We start from the raw sequence: 26,589 nt of genomic DNA, 5'->3' as shown, positions 1-26,589 counted from the left end.
CTTACTTTGTCACCCACACAATGTTATCAAGAGGGAAGAAGTGGCAAACCGGTCCTGACCTCGGCTCCATTTTCAACACCTTGAAGGCTACATGATCCACGTCCCACATGGATGTGTCCATGTGGCAAATAGCTGGTCCTACTACCCGTTGTTTCCCATCGTCCGTCACCATATTAACTTCAAAGAGTCTGCTTCCACCTTTATGTCCATGGCAATAGTAAACAGCATAAGGGTATGGCATCCTATGACATCCCAACATCTTAATCCCAACAAGTTCTTTAGGAGCCTCGACAAATGTATAGTTATACAAACCGTAACTTATCGGATCTCGGGTAGGTGCCATTATTTTAGTCGTCATGACCTTGAGGTCAACATTAGACCCCAATGTTTTCTTCACAAGATCAACCATTGACTCTAGAGAAGTACCACAAAACTTATGCTCTCCTTCAATTTCTTTAGCATCACAATGTCCCAAAGTCGCCTTTACGGCTTTTCCTTGAGGAGAGTCTTTGGAGATAGAGAAATGGTCCAGAAGAAAGTCAAGTTTCGACTTGGTGAAAGGAATGCGATCAGCTTGTTGTCTTGTGAGAAGTGGAGGAAGCTTCTGAAGATCGTTTTTGTAGAAGTAAATCCTTAATTTGGTTCCTAGTTTGAGATCATTGAGTCTGAAATACACGTACAGTGAAGGATCATCAAAATCACCATCTTTCAGAAAATGATTAATATCTTGGCCATGTTGTTCCTTGATCGATATCAGCTTTCTTGACGTGTGTGCCTCCACCACCCACTACATTCAAGAAACACAAAACCAATTCGAAATTAGATACAAAAAACTTAAAAAAAGATTCAAAGTTTTGTTTATAAATTTAAATATATTAATAGTTTTTCTTCAAAAAGGTTGCCAGAAGATAAATTAAAGAAGACTTTTTTTCTTTTTCTTCCTAACAATGTGGTAGGAACCATGATGCAGTATGTACAAATTCAATTGATACATGAATATGGTATAACTTCTCTATATAGTATCAATTACTTTTTCTCCGATTGACGGAAACAAAAGAGAAGGTTTTATGATGCATAAATTGTGTATCAGAATTACGAATTTTGTGATTAGTTTATATTTTGCAGGATTCTACTTTCAAGAAGCAGCTAAAGAATAAGGCTTTGAATCCAAGACTCTTATATATAGAACACACATATACACATATATATATTATATATTAGAGTATCATATATATGTATTCAAGTGAAGAGTAAACAGAAAAATATATATATATACCAGAGAGAAGAGTAGGAGGATGATGAAGCTATCAGAGAGCCTTAAAGTAGAAGCCATGGAGTTTATGATCTCTGCGGAGAGAATGAGTTTCTTCTATCTTCTTCCTCCTCTTCTTAATATTTTGACTTTTTGTTAAATAAGAAGAGAGAGCAAAACATTAAAAAAAAAAAAAAAAAAAAAAAAAAAAAAAAAAAAAANATTCAAGTGATCTTATAGATCTCAATGAAGTCTGAACACCCATCTCTGTATATTTATAATAATCCATTTACTTAATGATGAGGCTGACTTCTTCATTAATTTAAAATTTTCAAGGATTTTATTTTATTTATTTAATTTACACATATAAGTAGACTGCAGTTAACAGTTTTAATTCCATTTTATTTGCATAATTAATAATTCTGAAGCCTGCAAGCTTCTTACATCGTCATCTAATTTGAAACCGTAAAAGATACGTTGATAAAAAAAAATTGATATTAATCCAAAGAGATTGGTTCGATTGATTTTATAATACAAAAAAAATATAGTTCATAGATCATCCTTTACGTCGTAATTGAAAAAAAAGAACTAACTTTCTTTTTTTCAATAAAAAAATATTTCAAAAGATCCAATTGGATGGGAAATTATTTACATATAATATATGATACGGATAATTACAGGCTTGGCGTGCCAAATAATTCATAATTACATTTAGGTTTCAAAGAATAAAAGATAGAGAGAAAGCTAAAAATTATTTCCTGTCAATTTTAATGTCGTTACTATACACCGAAAAAACTGACCAGTCTAAAAAAACATCATCTCTGAACTAACTCTTGTTTTTATATTAATTATACATTCGTAAGCCTTTAAAAAAATAGATATATAGAATATATTCCAGCTATAGTCATCTGTAAATAGCTTTAAATGAAAATAAAATCCATATATCATTAGTGCTAATATTTGCGAATCTGTTTTTGTATGTAGTCTCTAGAACTATTGGGGGTCGACACTATAATGTAAATTTGTGTACTGCGTAATGAGTATTTTCTGAGGACTCGATCTTGCTTCTTTTTTTGACTGAAGACTCTTTGTTAAATGAAGTCATCGTCATACAAGATTATGCGAATGCATTTAAAAAAACAAAAAAAAAAAAAAACATTATGCGAATCTATATGTTATCCCTAGCATTTGTGAGTGTTTTCTCTTTCTAGAAAATGTAACTCGCATACAAGGTTTGGTCCGATAAATAAAGTTTAAGATTTATATTCATGAAAAGTAACAACATCCACGTTGAGATACCGTATATCAGAAATCTGCAAAAGGCCACGAACAAAGTATATTCGATATGCTAATTTTCGAAAAAGTTCACTCTGAAATATTCGGATGAATGGCTGACCGGATTAGCTGATAGGATATAACAAAAAGAATGATACTCTTCATTTTTCATCTTTGAGAATTTGCTCGTCTCGTTATATATCTTATCACCAATTATATGTGTGGGATTACTTGATAGACAATGTATTTTACTCGGCTCACATGATCTATATATGATAGAACAATGTGGAAGACCCCTCGTTCGTAACGCTGAATCGCTGATAGATAATTCTTCCCCATATTTTAAAGTGCCAAAAGGGTACGTGCCAATTTCATAGGCTGATATCTTTAATAGTAAAATTTATCTCCATATATATATATATTGAATGCTTCTGATTTTAATCTTAAATTTTGTTTTTAAAAGTATGTCACCCTCACGAAGTTTTGTGGTACTCTTCAATAAATCTTTTGTTGACAATGTGAATGGTAGACCTTTGGAGAATTCAAAAGGATTAAAACAATAGAATACAATACTAGTTTTTTAAAACTAATTAGGACTGTAAATTAAAATAATAATAAGAAAACAAAAACTAAAAGCTCATTGATCTTTCATTGAACTTAGTCGCAGTATCATTGACCTAATTAATTTCTTTTTTCGTTTTCATAATTACTCTACTTCTATGGCGACAACCAACCCACTAAATAAAATCTTTGACTTTAATACATCACCCATTATGTTTTATCATCCTAATTTGCACGAAAATATGTAGGGAAAATCAAAATGAATATTCTTGTTCGTGGAATCTATTTTTTAGTATATGGATATGTGGTTTTAATGGTTCTACGGAGAAAAAGAAAACAAAAAAAAAAGAACCATTGTTAGAAAATTTAAAAGTATCCGAGATTTGTTAATTTAATTAATGGTACTCCGTTGTCAAGATTTGTTCTTAATCTGGTATGAGTGCTACTAACACAAATCTTGTAGCTTTGCATTAAACTCCCAAGCGATGAGATATGTAAGAAATAAAAATCAAATGAAAAGAGAAAAAAAGTTTAAATGAAAAGCAAAAAAATCAAATCCTGATATTAATCTCAACTCACAATTTTATTTTTGTTTTATGGCGAAAATAATGTATTTGAATTGTTTCAATTTCCCTTTTGTTGTACATATTTTTTTTAACTAAACCTAATACAAAGTGTAAAATAAAATAAATAAATAAAACTCTGGTAATCAACTTATGTGTATAAAAATGAAGTAAAAATGTCAAATAGTACTTATAAAAATAAAACAGAGAATAAAATCCATATAGACAGCGGATATATCCATTATACTAATGAGCAATAGTTGTAATGTTTGCAGGACAAAAAGAAAAAGAGAATTGTAATATTTTGAGCATGATTGAGAAATATAAGTTGACTTGGGCATTAAAAGGCTAATTCCAACAAGTACTTGTAGAAGTTGACTAATAGGCTATAAATATATTTACTTCAAATTGACAATTTCATGAATAGCGCATTAATATTTAGAGCCAACATTTTAAGATATGCATGCATGACTTGATCGAACGTTTGGGTCCCCACTCGACTGCTTCGTGTCGTTCCACAAGGTTATTACATTTTTCTTTTCCTTTGAAGATTTGTAATAGTAGTTTTTAAATCTTAGGATATAAAGTCCGATTACACAAAAGATATAAATTTAAACAAAACAACTAACAAAATACCTATATTTGTCTAGTACCTACTAGTTATCATTGGTTCGACTTCGATCCTTAAAATTTTTGAGAAAACATTGCCGAAAACCGCCAAAACATAAATTATGTAGACTTCGAAAAATAGGAAACTTGAGCTTCCAGATTGGCAATAAACAAGACCTTCGTTAAAGATTAACTGAGAAGACTGTCGAACTCGTTAAGGCTGGTTGTCTCGACACAAAGATCGACATTGCAAATTTAATAGTATTCATCTTCACAATTAATATGTTTCTTCTACTATTCAACTTTGCCATGCAACCAATCAAATTTATATATTTAAACCGTCTTTTTTTAATTTATACCACCTTTTCATCAATTATTTTTACCACTTTTTAAACTATTGTTTTTAGTTTTTACTACTCCGTATAAAAGCTCAAATTTATTTTAACTGTTTCGTTTAAATGCGAGTAATTGCCAAGCGAACCTATTGTAAACCATATCAACGTGAGAGATCGATTTCGTATGTGAAGTGTTTGTTCTTTTGGACACTATACATTAATTTACACGACTACTCCCTCCGTTTCATAATATATAGGATGTTTAGAGAAGTATTTTTGTTTTATAATATAGGATGTTTTCAACTTCTTATGCAACTTTTAAATTAAATTTATATTTTATAGTATTCCGACTTGTTTATGATTGGTTAAACTTTTTAAAAATAACTATTTCTTAATATGCGTGTTTTCATTAAAACATTCTATATTTTGAAACGGAGGGAGTATTGTAAATCTTTTAAGTTGGATGATATGTCATAATCCATGCATATATAGAAGTTGACTTGTATATTTATCATAGAGTTTTGCCGCAAACATAAAACTCATCAATGTATTAAAAGCTTTTCATTTGCACCACAATTAATCAGGCGAAAAGTAAAATCATCCAAGCCATGGATTATCTTATAGTATAATCTTATCTATACTCTTTATTAATTAGACCCCATAATATAGCAAATTTTCAATTTGCACTTATGAGAAGCACTAAGTTCAGCTTTTTCTTTATGACTTTTCTTTCTAAAGCTAAGCTGGTTTGTCATGATAATCCTTTTTCTAATGGGAATATTGTAGAAGCGGTTTCAAATCTTTAGACAAAATTCCACGGCCACTAAAAGTTAGGAAAGTTAAAATAAGATTTGTAAAATACGAGTGTACTTGGCCAAACACCATATATAGTGTTCAGATTATGACAAGATCATAAAAAATATATATATTTTTCAGTTCAAATCATAATCACAATACATCATTGCCTTCATGGACAGTTTTGATGGAATTGAGAGGATCAACTTCAAGACTAATGGTGGGTCTCATTAATCCATTGTTCTCTAGCCAATTAAACAGTTAGGTTATTTGTGTACTCTACTGGTTGCCAAATCAATCTTTATATTTCATATTGTTGTAAGCTTTATAAGTGACTAGATAACACGTGCTTTTGGTTTTCTAGTAAAGTTTTCCAAATCACATATATGAAAGATCGAAGGATAGACTTTTTTTTTCATTTAACTATTTAGCACCACACCATCTGAGAGCATGTTACAAGTTGACATGTGTCACTGTTAGTAATAAACATATATTTGATTGAATAAAATTTAATTATTTTTAAAGTTATAAAAGCACAAAAATTAAATATCATCAAATCATAAATTAAAAAATAATTAAACTTAGAATCTTAGTAAAGATATAAATGATTAAAGTTAAATAGTACTTTAAATAATCTTATTTTCCATCATCGTCTTCTATTATGGGTTTAATTAACATCTTCAATATCCTTTTCATAATTTTATTTAATTAGAAACATTAATTTTTAATTTCTATTAATTTATGACATATAAAAATTATCAATGCATTTTCGATAAAAAAAAATTGTTATATTTGATCTAGTATATTAGTCCTTTATTACCAAAATAACTATCTTATTAATCTTGAATTGTTTTTACTAGCTTTTTGTTATGTTGGAAGTGTGTGTATCTTTCCCAATAGAAATACCTACCACTTTGTTTAGTTGACACGTGAATGCAATGTTGAAACAGAACCTCCCACATTACCCAAGGATGTGTCTATCTTCAGTGCACTGTCTCATTGACATACTTGCATGCTCTATTTCATTTACTCGAGTCTTTTTGACATAAAACGTCAAAGGCTTTTTGAAAGATGTCGTACCAGTGTCCCATTAACTTATCATCGTTTGTCTTCTTGCGTATTCCAAAGGCCGAATCTTATTCGAACGAATGTACATATTCAATTTAAGAATTCTTCTTTGTTCTATATCTACAATTATATAAGTCTTATCTAATTTTAGTAAATATAAAATTTGATGGTGTTGCTATCTGAGCTGTAATAGCTGATCGCTCCAGAGAAGAAGAATAAACAAAACTCCTTTACTCAGGCCACCCCACCACTCTCAAATTTATATTAAAAATATAAATATACACAATACAAAGTTGACCTCACAATATAATATGAAAGTTTTTTTTTTAAATAACAAAATAAAATGCAAGGAGCGGAGAATTATCATATAAAAACTTTACCACCCAAGAATTTATCATAGATATCGAGAAAAATCCTAAAGTTAAAGCAGAGATGAAGCAACAACATTACTTGGTCGTTTTCTTGATCGTCCTTTTCAGCTTCCTCCTGGTAAAGCTTCTTCTTTATATAATTATAAGAGCCCTAATTAATTAAGATCTGAAATGTATAACATATTTTGAATTGATATTGTGTATTTAGTTTGTGAATCTTAATGAAGGAAGATCAGGAAGAGGAGTTGCAGAGGAATATTGGAAGAAGATGATGAAGGATAAACCGTTGCCTGAACCAATCAAAGAGCTTCTTAAAAATCCGTTTAGAACAGCACAAGAGATGTTCATCCAAGATTTTGACACCAAATCTGTTGTCCTCATCTACCACAATCCTAATGAATAATTAACGTAATTAAATATCTCTCATATATTAAAATTATGTACATGGCTCTGTGTTTGTGTGTGCAAGGGTTTACTATACATGCATGTAGATGTGTAGTTTATTTGGTAAAGAACAGCCGGCTTAAGTTAATACACTAAACAAAATATACTCTGTTTATAATATTTATAACCGTAGCTATAAGTAATTTTTTTTCTTTTGCGAGTCTTGGTGTGGGGGAAATTAGATCTGCTTCATGTGATTTTGATATGTATATTAATATAATTAAGGTTCTTTTGTGTTTTTTTTTAAGATTTAATTATGTTTTGTTGACTGTAACAAAAATTATATAGTTAATTTGTTCTACAAACAACAATTAGAGGAAGAATCAGAACACTAGCTAGTGTGATATATCTTGATCTAATTACAATAAGTAATTAAATCCCAGTGAATTTGAAGAAGATAACACTATATATAGTAGGTAGATCTTGATCTAATCTAACTACAAAGTACAGCCTAGTACCAATGATGAAACCATAAGACAGCACTTATTAAATTATGATAATGGACTATAATTAACTAATTAAGTAATTAATGTGTTCAAAAAGATAAAGAAATTAGTTAATGTTCTAAAAAGACTTTGGGTTATGTGTCGTAGAGCTAAATGTACACACACATTGAAAGTTGACCTGCTTCGTTCGTTTCCTACTTTTGTAATGTTTTTCTTTTTGGTTAAATGCAACTTTTATTATTAATGTCATCTTTGTTTTCTTGAAACATAACTTTTGGCCTGTCTTTTTCATAAATTAAAGTAACTCTCACGGAGAAAAGCCAACATTTTCTTCTTTTCAAAGAAAATGAATTCAAATGGACCCCAAATATAAAAGCAAAACCCAACTCTGTTTTACGTATTTACTACTTCAAGTATATTGTTTTTGGTGTTTTACTACGTACCGTACTTCAAGTTAACGTAATCAACAATCGTAACAACAGAGCGATATATACAATACTAACCTAAAACTTAAAATACCCATTTTTTTAATATATCTTATACAATACTAACCTAAAACTTAAAATACCCATTTTTTTAATATATCTTATGTACATATATAATGAGAGTTTATAAGAATAAAAATCACACATCAAATATAGGTTTAAGAATTTTCTGCATGCGACAGTTAAATACACTGAAACGATCATGCATGCGAATAATATCATTTTTTGTATTGTTTTTTGTTTTCTTTTCTTTTCGACAAAGGTTTTTCTTGGTTCATTTCCGTATTTGTTGTTAGAACAAATTGTGATAATGAAATTAAAAATATTGATATTTTACATATTACAAAACATCCTTGGGTACAACGTACACCCATAGTTTTGTAGTCCATCATTGCATACACTCTAAATGGATGTTTTGTTGTTGAAATTGTAATAATGAAATTGAAAAACATTGATCTTTTCGTATTCGTTGTTGGACCAGGGTTTTTAATTATTACTGTCAGCGGAAGCCACTGACCCTTAAACTCAAACGTTTGGGGAAGATTTGATTTTTAGAAAACAATTTTAATGAAATTCTACTTATCCTACTCTATGGTCCTTAAAAAAAGAGATGTTTTAGGTTTTCACAAAAATTAAAAGAGAACGTTTTTATTACAATTTTCTGAATCGAATGATCCTCCTTTTTTCTTACGTACCATCTGAATGACAAATAAAAATTAAATAATAATGATGCTAATACAAAACAATATTCTTTGTAAAATACAAAATAGAACTTATAAAAAACATTATTTTTAAGAATAAATTAAAGTAGTATGTTTTTTTTCCTTATTCTTCTTTGTATCCTCTAATCTTACAGAATTATATAACTACTCTTACTGTCTTACATATAACATAACCAAATTCTAGAAGTGTTCGTTGTTCTATACACATAACATAACCCAATTTAGCTTTTTTAAACATATATAATAAGGAATTCAAATGCTTTTATTCAAACCTTGAATCTACTATCTTTTTTTCTACATCAATCATAACTCTACTAATATATCTAGATTCAAAGTGTTATGATTTTATGTTTTATGTGGTATGTGTTGTACAATTTTTTTCATTTAAATCTTTTATCTCAGTTAAATTAGATTTTGTGAAAAGATATTGATAGTTATTTCAATTTGGATTTACTATGTACTACAAGCGTCAAGCGATCATTTTAAAGATGTTTTAACAGTCAGATAATATTTTTAACTTACATGACAACTCTGTTATACTTCAGTATAAACTTTATATAAAAGTAAATTATAAATCGTTATATATTCTTCAAATTTATAAATGATGTTACATATGAAACAAAAAAATCGAAATGTAATGAAATTTTTATTTAGTTGTAAGAAAAACTCAAAAAGTCCGGAATAACCCTGTAATCATGTTGGGGCCAGATCAGACCTTTAACTTTAAATATAGACTCATTTTTTTCTTTTGATCAAAACCAAATCGAAATTAAATATATGAAAAACTTTACAGATTTCAGACTAAATCCTTACTTAAGCGGCCCACCACCACTCTGAAATTCAGATAAGGAAAAAAAAGAAAAATTAGGTTATGCACAACACAACACAAAGTTGACCTTACAGTGTAAGAGAGAGATATTGGTTTCAGATTTAAAAAGAGTTTTAATGACTTTAAATAAAATCATGGAAAATATAAAATGAAGGATTTTAGGTGATTGTTAGAAAGTTTTTTAAAATCTTGTTGATTTGTTTTTCCTAATCTAGTAAAATCTCTCATAAAATATTGTAAAATCTTTCTAAAAAATACTACACAATATTCTTGTGTTTATTCAACGTTTATGCGAGAAAAAAAATCTCTTACTTATCTCTCATCTTCCTTACAACTAGATTCACAGAACACATGATTTCACCACGATGGTTTATGCAAGTTATGAATATACATATATCCCCACAACACAATGTTTGATGTTTCACGATGACTTTCATAAACCACCAAACACATAATTGAGATTTAGTGTTAAGGTTAGTTGATATGAACGAACCACCGAACACATAATTGAGAACATTTTCTCTCTACCCAATACGTAACAAAAAGATTGATATAAAGATATATTGAGTTTGAGAGAAGAATCGAAGAGATGAGGACATAGCAAGCTATGAATATATATCCCAAAAGACCCATATTTTCATTTTCAACAAAAGAACAACAAAAAGTCATGGACTATATGATTAACAATCTTTCTATTTGATGAAAGAGTTTTCATGACTTTTATTATGAAGGAAATGATATAAAATCCCAAACCAATAACATAATATTTGAATTCATTAACAATCCAAGATTCTTTTGTTTTAATTGAATAACAAAAGACTTTTAATGACTTTATAAAAATCTTAATCCAATAACACTATATTTATCAAGATTTTAAACAACTTTTTACAAATCCACAACTAATAACACCAAATTTTAAAAGAGTTTTAAAAAGTCTTAATTGAATAACAACATATTTTACAAAACTTTTAAAGTCATTAAAATTCTCTTTAAATCCCAAACCAATACCCCCTCTAAATATTAAATAATTATATAAATAAATGCGATAGAGGGAAATTATAACATTTATCATGAAAACAACTTCCTTAATTTAAACTGGTCTCTCTCTCTATATATATATATAAACTTTTAACACCCGAAGATTTAACATAGATCAAGAAAAAAATCCTCAAAAACAACAACACAAAAAGTTAAAAGAGAGACATGAAGCAACAACGTTACTTGGTCGTCGTCTTCTTCATCCTTTTCAGCTTTCTTCTGGTAGATATACAGCTACTTGTTTAAATATATTAAAACCCTAAATAAAGATTTGAAACATATACATATTGAATGTTGTATATATTTTTGGTTGGTACAGTTTGTGAACCTGAGTGAAGGAAGATCAGGAGGTGGAGGAGTAGCAGAGGATTACTGGAAGAAGATGATGAAGAATGAACCGTTGCCCGAACCAATCAAAGAGCTTCTCTACAATCCGTTTAGGACCGCAGAAGAAAGGTTCATACAGAGTTTCGATACCAAATCTGTCGTCATCATCTACCACAACCCTAAGGAATAGTTTTAATAAAAGCACTCTCCCTCTCTCTCAATGTCTCACATATCTGTTGTGGCTCTCTGTGTTTGTGTATGTATCGGTTTATACATGCACGTATATCATGTGTGTGTTTTTAACTTTTTATTATGTAAAGTAACAGCTGCTCGAGTTGATAACACTTTAAGCTTAAAATATATATTATCTGTTCAGTGAAGAGGTGTTAACCTTAGTTATAACTTATAAGGGATTCTTTTTCACCATTATCCATTAATGTGACTATGTGAGTGAGTCTTTGTGTGGTGAAAATTAGATTTGCTTCACATTAATAGTTTTGATATACGTAACTTAATATACAATGCCTTTTGTGTCTTATATTGTGAAACTGCGCCTTAACTATGTCATATGATAAAAGATGATCAATATGAGTAATCCTCAAATTAGTGTTGTTCATTAGTTATTTAACATAGAATAAAATCAAATGATTGTATCAACTTTTGAAGAACATCAACATTTTTATTAAAGACCCTAAAACATAATTATTAATTAATTAATTAATACACACTCAAATGAGATTTAAGAATTTATAATTCACAAGATATGTGTCATATGGGAAGGTCGTCGTGGTCTTCAAACGGACATTGGGATCAATCTGTTAATTATATAAAAGTCATCCTTAATGCGAAACAAAAAAGTAGGATAAAAACAAGTCTTTTCACAAAAGTAGTGGACAACAAATGTCGATAGTGCAGAGAAAAGGAAAGAAATCCATAATAATAATAATCAAACAGGCCACAAACACCGACTAGTCCAATTTGGTTTTTACTTATTTTCTGAAATTCTAATTTTATTTTTAATAATAATATACCAGAAAGAAAAAACACCAGATTTACAATCTGGTAAAAAACCCTCAAAGTGAGATAAATTGATTGATGATGATGAGAGAGCAGAAGTACTTTCAGCATTCACATCCTGTTGACCTCTGTGGATTGCTGCTGGTTCCAACATCGATCGTGTCTGGTAAGTACCTGTAAGATCAAAACATCAACAAGTTTCAGACAAAATCTTTGACCAAATCAACCATAAAAAGCATTAGCAAAAAAGCCTATGATGATGGTGATTTGCGTGTTTTGAACTTACATCTCTTCCTCTTCTCCACTTTTCATTGCGTTCTTAGTTATGCACAGGAAAGCGTCTTCCACATTGGTGCCTTCTTTGGCAGAGGTTTCATAGTACGGAATGTTTCCTTTTGAAGCACACCAAGCTCGAGCCTTCTTCTCTGAAACCTGAAAAGAAACCAAAGAGTGATTGGAAACAATGCAGAGAGGTTTCAAATTTCAGGGTTGTTCTTTATTATTAGATGGAGATAATATACATACCACCCGACTGTTTCCACCATCCACATCGATCTTATTACCGATAACAACAAAGGGAAAGTTCTCTGGATCAGAAGGACTTGCCTGCAAATCACAATAAATGGATTTCAGAGAAAGTTTCTTTATTGAATCTACTGAGAAGAGGGCATGAATCCATATCTATATACCTGAATCAGAAACTCTTCCCTCCAGTTGTTGAGATCCTCAAATGATTTGGCGGAGTTGACATCATATACAAGAACACAGCAATCAGCACCACGATAAAACGCTACACCAAGACTCTGAAACCTTTCTTGACCAGCTGTGTCCCAGATCTGTAAGAAAAGTAAGGTCTTAGCTCTTAAGGTCAAACAAAGAGATAAATACATATAGTCCTTGGGGTTAAATTCTTAATCTAGAAGAACAAACACTGTCAACCCTTTTAGTGTTTTCCTAACTCTGATCATGCCGAAGCAAATCCCTTAAAAATCACATTAAAAACTAGTATAGAACATTTCAATATTGGAATGATGTACAACAGTTCCAGAGAATAAAGATTCCATTGATATAAGATCAGACTACAGATAATATGTTTTGTTTATCCCTTGAGGCTCATAAACTACATAATATTACTGTTTCTTTCTTTTCAATTTTACCCTGCCGCTACGGAGCTAAACAAGCAAAATCTACTCCAACACAAAATAAGAGTAGTCTACTACTGAGAAAGTGCTGGTACAACAAACCTGTAAAGTGAAAAGCCGGTCTTCAAACTGAACTTCCTTAGTCAGGAAATCAGCACCAATGGTCGCCTTGTACTGGTTGCTGAACTTCTTATTAACATATCTAAAGGCGTGATGGTTAAAGTGAAACAGATACAAAGAACTCATCTAAACTCAATAAAACCATTGTAATATCATCATATCCTTAAAATCCAGTCACACAAGATTAAGGATACTGATTCATCAAAGAGGTCTTGCCAACCCTGTAAAATCACAAGTTCAACATACCCAATGAGTCACATAAGTCATCACTTGGATAAACATAGCTAATACTCCCATGATTGCTAATATACTCCGACCTAACGATTTCTAATAAAAGGATTATATACAAATCCTGAATATGATACAAGATTCTTCAGTCTCTAAAGTCAAAAATATACAAAGAAGACCAAAATCTGAATCATACTGAGAGAGAAACAAAAAAGAATCAAACAGCATAAACTTAAATAGCATCATTCATTACTTGAGAGACTAAAAGAGAACCTTCCCTAATCGCTGTAATTTGATTCAAAAGAGGAAGTCCCTCCCCACTGAGAAACTAAACAAGTCTTTACAAATTCAGTTCCAAACAATTGAATCTAGAAATCAACAACCTAAGAGATGAGATCATACCCCCCACGAATTCATCAGATCAAGTCCAATCACCAAGTAATTCACAAAATTGGACTTAAACCGCAGAGAAAAAGAAAAAAGAAAAAATACTGACCCGCTGTCACCGAGGATGATGACTTTGAGGAGAGTTCTCCTACGGGAAGGCATCGAATCAGTGATGATGATGGAGAGATCTGTACTGTAAAAAGGCTCTGCTGCGATTTCTGGGTTTTTGTGCGAGACGAAGAAGACTGTTTGTTGTTTTTGTTTTGTTTCTTACTTCTTCTTTTTTTTTTGCACCTTGAGACCCTTAATGATGTTTTGCTGACCTGTCTAATAATAAATTTGGATTTAATCTTTGTTTTTTTGTATATATATATTTTTAAAAAAATTAAAATATAGTAGCAGTAGTGTCAAGGTCCAATCCAAACCTGTAAAATCCGCATATGTTTGAAGTCGGTTTAGTTTGATCCGAATTTCTTTTGATCTTTTATATTAAAGTTAGGTCTGGCCTTAACAGGTTTACAAGATTTTTTGGGTTTGTTTGGACTTTGTTTCAAAAAATCAAACTTATCAATTCATAACATGTTTTAAAAGAAAAATGTTTAAAAATGCATTATAAAACAAATTAATCAAAATTTAAATAAATCATCAATATTCACTAAAACAACTTATAAAACCAAATAAATTTGTTTATACTTTAATCAAATAAAATATAAAATTGAAATATTTCAAAGTAGGTAACTAGGTCAAAATTTTAATCTACTTCAATGATTTTAAAATCAAGGTCGACATATTATTTTCAACTTTTGTTTAATTTTGACATATATAAGTCATATGTCAAAATTTTGAATACTAGGGTTATGGTTTTAAACTTAATTTAGAATAAATCATTAATCAAATATTTCAATCAGATAAAATGTTAACCAAAAAAATAAAAGTATATTTTTGTAAGGGTTTTTCGGCCCGGTTCAAGCTCGTTCGGGCTAAGCCTAAAAATCTCTATAGTCCGAATGAGCTTAGTCCAGAAGATCCGTTTTTTCTGGACATATATATTTAAGTTTGAGTCTGGTGTTTTTTAGGGCTGAGTCGGACCGGTGTGTGGGCTTTGACCCTAATTGACATACCTATATTAGGTTTCCTAGTCTATAGATGATAGTTTTGGGATTTATTTTTATTTTTTTAATACATGTAAATCCAACTAGTTAACCTTTCACATAAAATTTCAATTAACTAATAAATGGCTTTGACCTTTTTAAAAAAAAATAGATAATCTTCTGGTTGATTAAAATATTATTTTCAAAATTTTAATTTAAACAAAATATGTGTTATAATGTTTTTTTGTAAGCTTTCATTCATTAGATTGAAATACAATTCTCATAGATAATGTTTACAATGTGATTCTCGTGGAGGATGGTTACAAAGCTTTGTTATTGCATCTTCTATTCCAGTTGAATTCCACAGTTTCAAATATTAATCTGTCTCCAATTAATAACCTCTCTGATCCAGTAGTGGATTGTAAAATTATGAATATCACCATGGACCAACTTGTAAACTATCGATCGGTTTGTCTCATTCAAAAATTACTTGATTGTAGTCCTAAATCTACATTTGTTGCATTGCTACGATGAGACTTTGGAGTTCAGCTTCCAAAACTGTAGGACAAGATACTCTTGTGATTTTTCCAGCATTTAAAAAGAAATTCATGGAATCTCTTGTGACATAAGCTGATTTAGTATCTCCTCTATTCTGCGGAAACTATGAGTCTCGATCTTTGACTATCCATTATTTGCTTCATCTGCTGCCATTATCAAATCTTTCTGCCAAGTATATATTTCGAAAAACAAGATGTTATATTGTTGTTAATAAAGAAAACACGGAACCATACATATATTTACTCGTGATACGGATTTACTATTTCGATCAATAAATTAAAATTTACCAAATATGTATTTCGTTCGTAAATAGTATTTTGGATCGATCCGTACAAATATAGTTTTTTCTTTATATACTATTGTAATTATTTACTAAATTTATCGTCTAAGTTAGATTATCGATCTAAATAGTTTTAATGGAAACAAAATAAAATAAAATAATAAGTATTATATATTTTATAAAATAAAGAAGAAGTGTGATTAGATTATATATTTTAGAAAAAAAAATGGAACATATATTATTTGACTAGATAACCTCTATGAAAAATTCAACTTTATAAATCAAATGAAATAAATCTATGTATTCAAATTGAAATTAAATTGTAGATAAGATTTTTATTTATTTTGAATGTCATTATAGAAATTCTAATATCAATTGTTTGACCACATAATTTTTTCTTGGATTCAACAAAAAAATTGAAATGATAATAAATTTTGAAGAATAGGATATATTTCTTTCTTTATAATTAACCTCAGAGAATAGTAATATTGATTTAGGCTCCTCCATATAAAGAATAAAAGGGTAATATGATGCAAGAAAAAACAAATGTCAGAGATATGTGTTTGAATGATGATAACGATCCAAGGGTGACGGGTAATGACTGATGATGATCCAAGGGCCAGCATTGCTCATTACCAAAAGACACCAAGCTTTTTTTCTAAACCGGAAGGTTATGACTTTCTGTATGTAATTAATTAGAGGCATGAACTAGGACAAAAAACTTGTAAGGTATGTATGCAAATTATTTAGGGAAAATAAGATTACGCCTTTTCACAATTTCTCTATATAATCTATGTCCTAATCACATAGATAACATCACCATCATCACACATAATCTCGAAGCAAAAAAAAAAAAAAAACCTATCATGGCTTGTCCATTGTTTTCGGCTTTCATGGAGAATCCTTCATCATCTGCTACTGCCGTGGTCACACGAGAGGAGTTCCATACCTTTCACAAAATCGACAGAACCGTTTTCACTCGTCTTGTCTATACTCTAAGCCGAGACGTGGATCAGTCGTTTCTTGCGATGGGTTTTCTCATGATGCTCGAGCAATTTGGTTACGCCCCTGACCTAATCGCCTCTCTCTGCTCTGTACCAGACACTGTCCTCGACGCTTTGGCTAACGAAGTCAGTGTGTGTATCAATCTTCTATTCAACCATCATTTCGCATCAACTGTCTTGGCTGCCAACAACGACGCCAATACCATCCTACCTTTGCTCTTGCGTATCACTAAAGGGAGGTTTACTCTCACGCTAATCAACGCCAACCGCGAAATTTTTTGCACTTCGTTGACAAATAACTGGAACGATTTCTGCGTCCGAGCTTTCGAAGACATATGCGAGAAGGTACGTAAGTTCAATAGGGAGAAACTTATGGCTTTAGAGAGAGAGAAATATTTTGAGGAATTGAGGAACCTTAGGCTTGGTTGTCTTCAACAACTTAGCCCTAACAGGAATGTGCAAAATGTAACTGTTGCCTATCCTCTTCCTCCTCCTCCTGTTGGAGAAGAAGGAAACACGGGAGCCGCGGCGAGGATGTTGTCGGAAGAAGAGAGAGCAGCGAGGGCGGCTGCGGAAGAGAGGACTGTGTTCCTGACGTTTTCCAAAGGATATCCGATATCTGAAGAGGAAGTCAGGGTCTACATCATTAGGAGATTCGGGGATGTGATAGGAACAATAGAGATGCAACAAGTTGAAGGTGAGCAGCCGTTGTTTGCGAAGCTGGTGTTGAAACCGTCGTTTGCGTCGATGATGGAAGAGATTGTGAGTGCGAAGGGTAAGAACAAGTTCACCATCAACGGCAAACATGTTTGGGCTCGCAAGTATGTTCGCAAGAACATGTTCGCAGCTTCATCCTCTACTCATGTTTGAGTGTTATCTGTGCTTCTTGAATAAAACTGTTATCTGTGCTTCTTGAATAAAACTGTTGGCGTTGTTGTTTTTTTTTGTTTCATGAAAATTGTATCGTCATATCGTATTAATGTTCTACACATTAGTGTATGGTCAGATTGGCGAAAATAAAAGTATTGTTGTACTAGTTCTTCTAATTAAGTGTTAATTTTATTTTGATTTTTTTTTTAAATGTTTAACAATTTCATCGCCAGAAAGGCTAAAAACTTCCAAGAACAAATATTTTAGCTAGGTATATTTTTTTTCTATAAAAATATTTTCTTGGTAAAATCATCAATGTTACATTTTTACTAAGATATCCAATTTTCATAAACCCAATTTTAATTTTTGGTTTATTTGTCAAAAATTATTAATTGGTAGGCAGGCAAATATTTGACCCACATCCTCCATGACTTCAAAATTTTAACCAATATTTCCTCAAAATGTTAAAAAATATAATTGTTATTTACTTATATTTTGTATATATTCTTCAAAATCGACCTAAAGTAGGCCAGAAGGAAATTATATAATATGAAAATAATTTGTTCATCCAATGACAAGAGTATTCTTACCATTTTCGTATATTGTTAACCTTCTTTCATTTACTTTTTCACTGAAACTTAAACTGAATGTTTCAAAAATATAAGCTATATTTTTTGAGTTTGAACATGTATATATATATATATATATATCGTTGTAAGTATTTAGTTAACCGAGTGTATATATGACTGTTAAATAACACTTATGATCCTGTAATTGTGTTACATTTCTAATATAATGTAGTAGCTAGCAATCAGTTTCCTTCTTACGTTTTTCGTTGGAAATATAACCACCAACTTAAAAAGATTAGCTATGGTTTTGAGCTAAAGATTAGTCATATTAGCAAACCCTTGGCATGTGGATTAACTATTATTACATCTACTGTTTGTCGAATTTAAAGTCGACGTAGAACATGATATTCCACAAATGAACACAATTTAGTTCATAAAATGACATGGGTTTGTTACCGTCTTTAGTATTTGGTTAACCATATATATGTGTATGACTGTTAAATAATAGTTATGTTACATGTGATCTAATAGTATATATACTAGAAATCCGTTTCCTTCTTTTACTTTCTCGTTGGAAATTTAATTGCAAAATTTAGATTAGCTATAGTTTTTAGTTTTGAAAATTTACTATTACGTAAAATCGACGTAATAGTAATCAGAAAACATATTTCATCAATGAACAAAGGTATTGTTACCGTTTTTAGTATTTTGTTAACCGTGTGTGTAACTACTGTTCAATAATAGTTATGATAACTGTGTTACATGTGATCTAATATAACAGTTTCTTCATTTTTTAACTTAATCGTTGGATCCATATTGGTTTGTTTCTCTCCTTTCGTCTTTGGATTTGGATTGAAATATAAATGGAACATATATATCATCGGTTTGGATCTAAGATTCAATTGTTCGATTAACTTGAATGATAGAACACAAACTAATTGTTAAAAGCATATATGATTTATGATAAGAGTGGAGTGATTAACAAAGTAAAAAAGTATCATAATGAATAGTAATGTTTGACATTATTTGATAATAAATTTATACTTGGATAAGCTTAAACATGAAACATTTTCATGTTGGCGGTTCGACGGACGCTGTTGTTTGCTAAGATGTGCCTATTTTTTTTCACCTAATATTTTTAGAACAAGGTGATGACATGATTGTGTTTAAGATAAAGAGAGTTTAGAAAGATTAGAAAGATTTTGTATAAGTTTTCTTTTTGAAATATTACGAAGATTAAGCTACAGCAAAACAATTTTATTAAGACGTAATATTTTTGTCATAATAACATTTTTTCCGTCACAACAAGATGTTATAATAACTCAATTTTTTTGTAGTGCTAGAAATGGAAAGAAAAATGGTCACCAAATCATATAAAAAATTGTCATAGATTTATGACGAATATTTACCGTCTTTAAATTCATCATAATAACTCAATTTTTTTTTTGTGATCGTTACTCAGAGGAATAGCCATTCCATTTCGACACAACACCTAAAATTTGAGAAACGAAACCACACTAAGAGTGGAAGAAGCTTCACATGTGAGAAAACGAAAGAGAACATGGCATAGGAGAAAACACTACACGACAGTACATCTTTCGCTTGTGAATGGATCGTTTGCTCTTCCATACTGACTATCACTATCAGATCCTTTCCAGAGAGTATAATCCAAAGTTTAGCAATGATATAATCGATCAAATCTAGAACATATACTTTTAACGCTGCTAATTGCAAACGACATATAACAATATCACAAGAATACAACGATTAATAACGAAAGTATGTACCAAGCCGGAGGCACTGTAAGTGGGAAATACTGAAATTTAGATCGGGACTGTAGTCCCTCGTCAACAAATAGAAGGAGAGGCAAAAGAAATAATGATTTTTTATATATTTATATATATACATTTTAGATTCATAATTATAGACATGTCTAAACAACGTCCATTCACTCAACAAGGCAACAATTCGAGTGGGATTTTATAACGAAGAGATCATAGTAAACAAAATTTTCCTGCAATGATAAATCAGTGAAAGCTAAATGAGAATTTATTTTGCTTCTGTTGGACATTTGCATGTGTTCTTCACTTTTCTTCGTTCAACAAATAGTATATCTAACTTGAATCACATATTGTAAAGAAACCATCACTATATATAATCAACAAAAAAATGTAATTTTTTTGGAGAGAAACAGAAACTACGAAAAATGATCAGTGGCCTCATTCTTTAGACGTAACGTGGCTTTCATACAAATTCATCCATATATTAAAAAGATTTTTCGAGATACAATATATGGTGGTAGCTTTTGAAAGATGTGACCCAAATTAACTAAAAATTTATCAATCCATCAAACGAACATGAACATATATAAGTGGAAGTGGTAGATGAGTGATAAATCAAATGAATTCAAGCATATTTTTTCTTTAAGTGGTTGACTGGCTGTTTGTCACATGAGCATATATGAAACATGACGTTAAACCATTCTTTTCTTATTATTTTGATTTTCTAAGCGAGGAGGTCGATGTGAGCTGGTATGAAAACCTAAACCTGAGCTGATAAGAACAAAATAAAGAATAGAACCACTAGGTTTTTGTTGTTGTTGTTGTTGTTGTTTATCAAATAAGGAAAAGAGCTTCTTTTATTTGGTAATGGCATGTATCGAAATGAATGCATTGCTGTCTGAAGTTTCATTTTTTTATACGAAAATTTGTTTTCATCAAATAAAAGTGCACAGAATAATCTTTATGGCGAGGAGATTATTTGGAAAGTTAAAATATTCTTATCTTAGATTCTTAATATTTGTTTTAAGAAGAGATATATTAATTAATATGATTAATTTCTATTACAAATGATGATCAATTTTCGAATCTGTTTACAAAATATTGTGAATTTAATGATCGTGCGCGCTTTAATGGATAACTTCATGATATCCCTACAATATTCGGACCCCTAACTGATGATATTACATGCACCAGATGTCCAGATCCACAGACCACAATGAAGCTTTAGCCCTAATACATGAGACCACGATGCATGGTTTATTTTTTGCAACACTTTAAAACTTATAATAGATGTTGCATTATCATTGACATTTCTCATTAAAGAAAAAGAAAAAAAAAACAATTCATGAATTATAGTCTTGTAATCAACCATAGTACTACTTTTAAATGGAGAAGTTTCATAGTTTTGACTGTGAGCCAAACTTATTTTTCTATTAATGTTTAGAAGCTCTCTCGACTAAGTTTCAACCCAATTGTTGTCAAAGAGAAAAGCTTGATTATGGTAAAAGAACGAACTTCGAACAAAAGGCTCTCGTAGCTCAGTTGGTTAGAGCACCCGTTTAGTAAGCGGGAGGTCTTGAGTTCAACTCTCAACGAGAGCATTTTAAAACATTTTACATTTTACAAACATGAATTCTAGGCTGTAAATGAAAACTGTCCGTTGTGAATATTTTTCTTTTGCCTTGCTGTATAATTCCCAAATATAGAAATAACAAAAAAGCATACGAAAACTTTCTTAAAAATAGAACTTGGAAGAGGAAAAAAAGCTTCCTTGTTCGTAGGAGAACAGGAACAGACTTGGATGTTCCTTGTTTCATCTCACAATAGTTACACATTGAAAACCACCGGAGAGAGAGAAGAGAGAGCGATTATGGCGGAGGGGCAATCCCCTGAGAACTCACCGCCAGCTCCTCCTCCTCCTCCTCCCTCTTCCAACGATCAACAAACAACATCTCCTCCTCCTTCCGACAATCAACAAACAACATCTCCTCCTCCTCCATCTTCACCTGACCTAGCTCCTCCACCTCAACAACAACAAGAATCACCACCTCCTCCTTCACCGGAAAATTCATCTGATGGTTCTTCCTCTTCGCCTCCACCACCGCCGTCTGACTCCTCCTCACAATCACAATCTCCACCTCCTCCTTCTTCACCGTCCCCGCCGCAGCAAAGTGACAACAAAGGAAACGATGGAAGCAGCAGCGATGGAGGAAACAAGAACCCTTCCCATACTCCTCCACCACCGTCTAAGACTACCGACCGTAGCTCTCCCTCGCCACCAAAATCGCTGGCTCCACCTTCAAGAGACGGTGGCTCGAATTCGTCAAGTAACGATCGTCTGAATATGGGTGCTGTTATAGGACTTGTGGCTGCAGCTGGACTTTTGTTCCTTGTCATGATCTTGCTATGTGTCTGTTGTCTTCGGAAGAAGAAGAAGAAATCAAAGCTTGATCAGATGCCGTACTACGGAAGCAATGCTTACGCCGCTGGCAAAAGTACGTAAATATAAAACCCATGAACCCTTATTAAAACCCCGTTAGTTTCTTATTTGCCAAGAAAAAGCATGAATTTTGTTTCTTTCTACCCAAGATATTAAATAAATCACATTCCTCTTCTCTCATTTGATTACATGTGTACAAAACCATGAACCCTAACTAAACCCCATACCATTTATTAAGCATAAGTTTCATCTAGTTCTTTTACCTTAATTAGTATCTAAGTCTTTGTCTTACTTTTTATTTTTATTTTTTGGTTCGGACGATTGTAGCTGGGAATGATCAATATTTTAATAGTGTTGCTACACCACAACAACAACAACATTACAACCAAGATGTTGCTACACAACAACAACAACAACAACAACAACAACACTACAACCAAAATGATCACATTGTGAATCTTCCTCCACCTCCTGGATCAATGGGAACAAATTGGGTGAATTCACCGCCGCCACCACCACCTTCAGGAAATTGGCAGCCAATGCCGTCACCACCAGCACCAGTGTCAGGAGGCGTAAATGTTATTCAGAGCGGCGAGATGGGCTCAAATTTCTCATCAGGTCCATACGCTCCATCTCTACCACCGCCTCACCCTTCAGTGGCCTTGGGATTCAACCAAAACACATTCACTTACGAGGAGCTCGCTGCCGCAACTCAAGGTTTCTCAAAAGACCGTTTGTTGGGACAAGGCGGGTTCGGTTATGTTCACAAAGGAATCTTGCCTAACGGTAAGGAGATCGCGGTGAAGAGCCTTAAAGCTGGAAGCGGGCAAGGCGATAGAGAATTCCAGGCAGAGGTTGAGATCATTAGCCGCGTTCATCATAGACATCTTGTGTCTCTTGTTGGATATTGCAGTAATGCTGGAGGACAGAGGCTGTTGGTCTATGAGTTTCTCCCTAATGACACACTTGAGTTCCACCTTCATGGTAAGTAATAATAATGAGTTTTCTTGTGTTCTTGGGAATGATTTTGGAATGATAAAAACTGCTAACTACACATATTTTCTCTAAATGAATTGAATTATAGGGAAAAGTGGGACTGTGATGGATTGGCCAACGAGACTCAAGATTGCCTTAGGATCAGCAAAAGGTCTTGCTTATCTTCATGAAGATTGTGAGTCATTAATATCTTTTCATCTTTTCACTTTAACTCTACATTGAAAGAGATATATAGTTAAGATACTTACATGTTTCTGCCTGATATTTGTGGTTAGGTCATCCCAAAATCATCCATAGAGACATTAAAGCTTCAAACATTCTTCTTGACCTTAACATGGAAGCCAAGGTATGCTTTAACTAGACCTAAATTCTGTTTCGAATCTTTACATGTAATGACAAAATTTCTCGGTTGACCTTCTTTAAACTAATCTCCAGGTTGCAGATTTTGGTTTGGCTAAGCTTTCTCAAGACAACAACACACATGTGTCGATTAGGGTCATGGGAACATTCGGATACTTAGCTCCTGAATACGCATCGAGTGGGAAACTAACAGAGAAATCAGATGTTTTCTCTTTCGGAGTTATGCTTCTTGAGCTCGTAACGGGGCGTAGACCGGTTGATCTAAGTGGTGAGATGGAAGATAGTTTGGTCGATTGGGTAAGTAATGTATCAGTACATTCATCGTTAAACTCAATACCCAAAGAAAAGAACACAATTTCATATTTTGATGAACGTACGGTTATTGGCAGGCGAGACCATTATGCATGAACGCAGCACGTGACGGAGAATATGGTGAATTGGTTGATCCATTCCTTGAGAACCAATACGAGCCTTACGAGATGGCACGCATGGTGGCTTGTGCTGCTGCAGCCGTAAGACATTCTGGTCGTCGCCGACCAAAGATGAGCCAGGTAAATAAATAAGCGTGACACATGGCATTATTGATCACTCGTCCTCGTCCATTTTACGAGATTTTGGACATCTCTTACGGATTTTATATATACATCGCTTATTTCTATAACTTTTTACTAGATTGTTCGGACGTTGGAGGGTGATGCCTCGCTGGATGACTTAGACGAGGTTGTGAAACCGAGACAGAGTTCAAGCGGAGGTGAAGGCAGCTCAGACTATGAGACGGGCACATATGGTGCCGAGATGAAGAAGTTTCGGAAAGTGACATTGGACAGTCGCGATTACGGGGCAAGTAGCGAATACGGTGCCACAAGCGAGTACGGGCTTGACCCGTCATCGTCAAGCAGCGAGGAGATGCACACTGGAGGTAGCACTAATAAAACTACCACTACTAACCGTGGGATTTAAATTACATAAACCGACTTATCAAAATTTGTTGGATTGTATTATTTTTTGGAAATATAACTGTTTGATGTAATTGTTTGTTGAAAACATTAAAGAAATAAATATAATTGTATTGTATCCTATGCTAAAATATGTTAACTCTCAAGAATTAAGATAATAAAATGTTGGAAACTATTGTTTGTTACTGTAAAAGAAGTACGTTATAAATCACAGAAATTCGCCTATGAATTAAAGATGAATTCCAACGTTTTAGCGATCAAAAAATTGTATTCAATCAAATCACTGCACCTATTTAGTCAGATTATTTTAATAATCATATAAGAATTTTTTTGATTGAATAGTTATTATTTGATACACTATTTTAATACATTAATTAGACTATAGTAGTATGTATCCCGCACGAGCTGCGTAAAATAAGCAATTTGACAATTAGCAACTTTGGTGTCGATTTAACAATTAGCAACTTTGGTGTCAGATTTATAAACAAAGAAATTGAACTTCTCTACTACGGTTAGTATTTGCAATCGTATCTCCAAATGCTCCTTTGTTTCATAACATTGACCAGCCAAATTAAGAGAAGGCAACTCTAACTTTGCATAATTATCATCTTCTTTTTGTTCTTCAATGAATATACCTGAACTCGTCTTCCTATTTGATGAAATAGCAGTAGGTTTTTCTTCTTTTTCTGGTGGAATCCCATACAAGCTAAAATTTCCATCAACATAATCTGTTCCATTAGAATCATCACAATAATCAAATCTCATTTTTTCATCATCAACTTCTGAATCTTCTTTACTAATGTCTCCGTCAGCCAATTCAGTATCTCCTTCAACCAAAAAGTTATCATCTTTGGCTCGTTTCCTTGATCCATTCCTAACTTTAACCGTCACTTCAACACAAAGTCGAAGTGTATCGCTCTTCAATTGCTTTACAAAACCCTGAAACTATCGAGAGTTGGTGATAAATACAGGTGGTGTATCGCTTGGTAATTTCTGTAAAAACACCTTTGAAATCTTGTAGCTCAACCCAATATCATATACTTTCTCATCCGAATCGTAATCTTCATACACCATTTAAATACAATCATCGTAATTCGTTTGCTTGTTACCATCTAGAATTCGACAGCCTCTCTTGTTATCAACAACAAACAACCACTTGGCTTCATCATAGATCCGCCACAGACCACAATCACGTGATCCATCCCAAACCAAAAAAATCAAAACTCGTTTAGAAGATCGCAAAAGGAGAGAAAGTTATAATTGATTGTGAATCCAAAAGGAAAAAAACAATGTTCAATGAGTGGGGCGCCATCGTGCTAAAGATGGAGAAGAAATAGGAAACCGCTTATGGAAAACTCTAAAAATTTAATGTTTGTGTGACATATATGGAAATTAAAATGAAAAGGCTGCCACACCTATAATAAGTCTGTCATTGTTTAGTTCGAAAAAAAATCTGGAACTATGAAACAAGTATGTCGTTATATAGTTCAAAAACAAAATCTGTCACTATATAATAATAAAAAACTGTCATAACCAAAATCTGTCATTTAAAAAAAAAATCTGGAACTATGAAACAAGTCTGTCATTATATAGTTCAAAAACAAAATCTGTCACTATATAATAAGAAAAAACTGTCATAACCAAAAAAAATGTGTCCAGCCAACAAAAAT

At 32.1% G+C, this 26,589-nt stretch overlaps 6 protein-coding genes and 1 non-coding gene across 7 annotated transcripts; 5 read left to right on the top strand and 2 right to left on the bottom strand.

Moving 5' to 3' along the window:
* On the bottom strand, positions 2-1,466 carry LOC104742459 (BURP domain protein USPL1). Its single transcript, XM_010463467.1, has 2 exons — positions 1,277-1,466; positions 2-787 (listed from the first exon to the last, which is right to left on the bottom strand). The coding sequence occupies exons 1-2, from the start codon at positions 1,331-1,333 to the stop codon at positions 2-4; spliced, it is 843 nt and encodes a 280-aa protein (XP_010461769.1). The 5' UTR covers positions 1,334-1,466.
* Positions 6,759-7,513, top strand: LOC104742458. Its single transcript, XM_019235864.1, has 2 exons — positions 6,759-6,947; positions 7,038-7,513. Exons 1-2 carry the CDS (start codon positions 6,891-6,893, stop codon positions 7,230-7,232), a joined length of 252 nt encoding a protein of 83 aa, XP_019091409.1. The 5' UTR covers positions 6,759-6,890; the 3' UTR covers positions 7,233-7,513.
* On the top strand, positions 10,860-11,500 carry LOC104742457. The gene is made up of 2 exons (XM_019235810.1): positions 10,860-11,015; positions 11,113-11,500. Exons 1-2 carry the CDS (start codon positions 10,959-10,961, stop codon positions 11,308-11,310), a joined length of 255 nt encoding a protein of 84 aa, XP_019091355.1. The 5' UTR covers positions 10,860-10,958; the 3' UTR covers positions 11,311-11,500.
* Positions 11,977-14,313, bottom strand: LOC104742456 (ras-related protein RABG3e). The gene is made up of 7 exons (XM_010463466.2): positions 14,124-14,313; positions 13,594-13,620; positions 13,382-13,481; positions 12,827-12,973; positions 12,663-12,743; positions 12,424-12,569; positions 11,977-12,311 (listed from the first exon to the last, which is right to left on the bottom strand). The coding sequence occupies exons 1-7, from the start codon at positions 14,174-14,176 to the stop codon at positions 12,242-12,244; spliced, it is 624 nt and encodes a 207-aa protein (XP_010461768.1). The 5' UTR covers positions 14,177-14,313; the 3' UTR covers positions 11,977-12,241.
* LOC104742455 lies at positions 16,810-17,954 on the top strand. Its single transcript, XM_010463465.1, has one exon. It carries the CDS (start codon positions 16,810-16,812, stop codon positions 17,815-17,817), a length of 1,008 nt encoding a protein of 335 aa, XP_010461767.1. The 3' UTR covers positions 17,818-17,954.
* On the top strand, positions 21,695-21,768 carry TRNAT-AGU. Its single transcript has one exon. It is a non-coding gene; the product is annotated as a tRNA-Thr (tRNA).
* Positions 21,977-25,002, top strand: LOC104742454 (proline-rich receptor-like protein kinase PERK7). The gene is made up of 7 exons (XM_010463463.1): positions 21,977-22,662; positions 22,935-23,591; positions 23,692-23,778; positions 23,879-23,949; positions 24,039-24,260; positions 24,353-24,514; positions 24,636-25,002. Exons 1-7 carry the CDS (start codon positions 22,038-22,040, stop codon positions 24,921-24,923), a joined length of 2,112 nt encoding a protein of 703 aa, XP_010461765.1. The 5' UTR covers positions 21,977-22,037; the 3' UTR covers positions 24,924-25,002.

Source organism: Camelina sativa, chromosome 14, assembly GCF_000633955.1.
Source record: "Camelina sativa cultivar DH55 chromosome 14, Cs, whole genome shotgun sequence".
NCBI classification, from domain to species: domain Eukaryota; kingdom Viridiplantae; phylum Streptophyta; class Magnoliopsida; order Brassicales; family Brassicaceae; genus Camelina; species Camelina sativa.
This window is presented reverse-complemented; position numbering and strand designations above follow the sequence as displayed.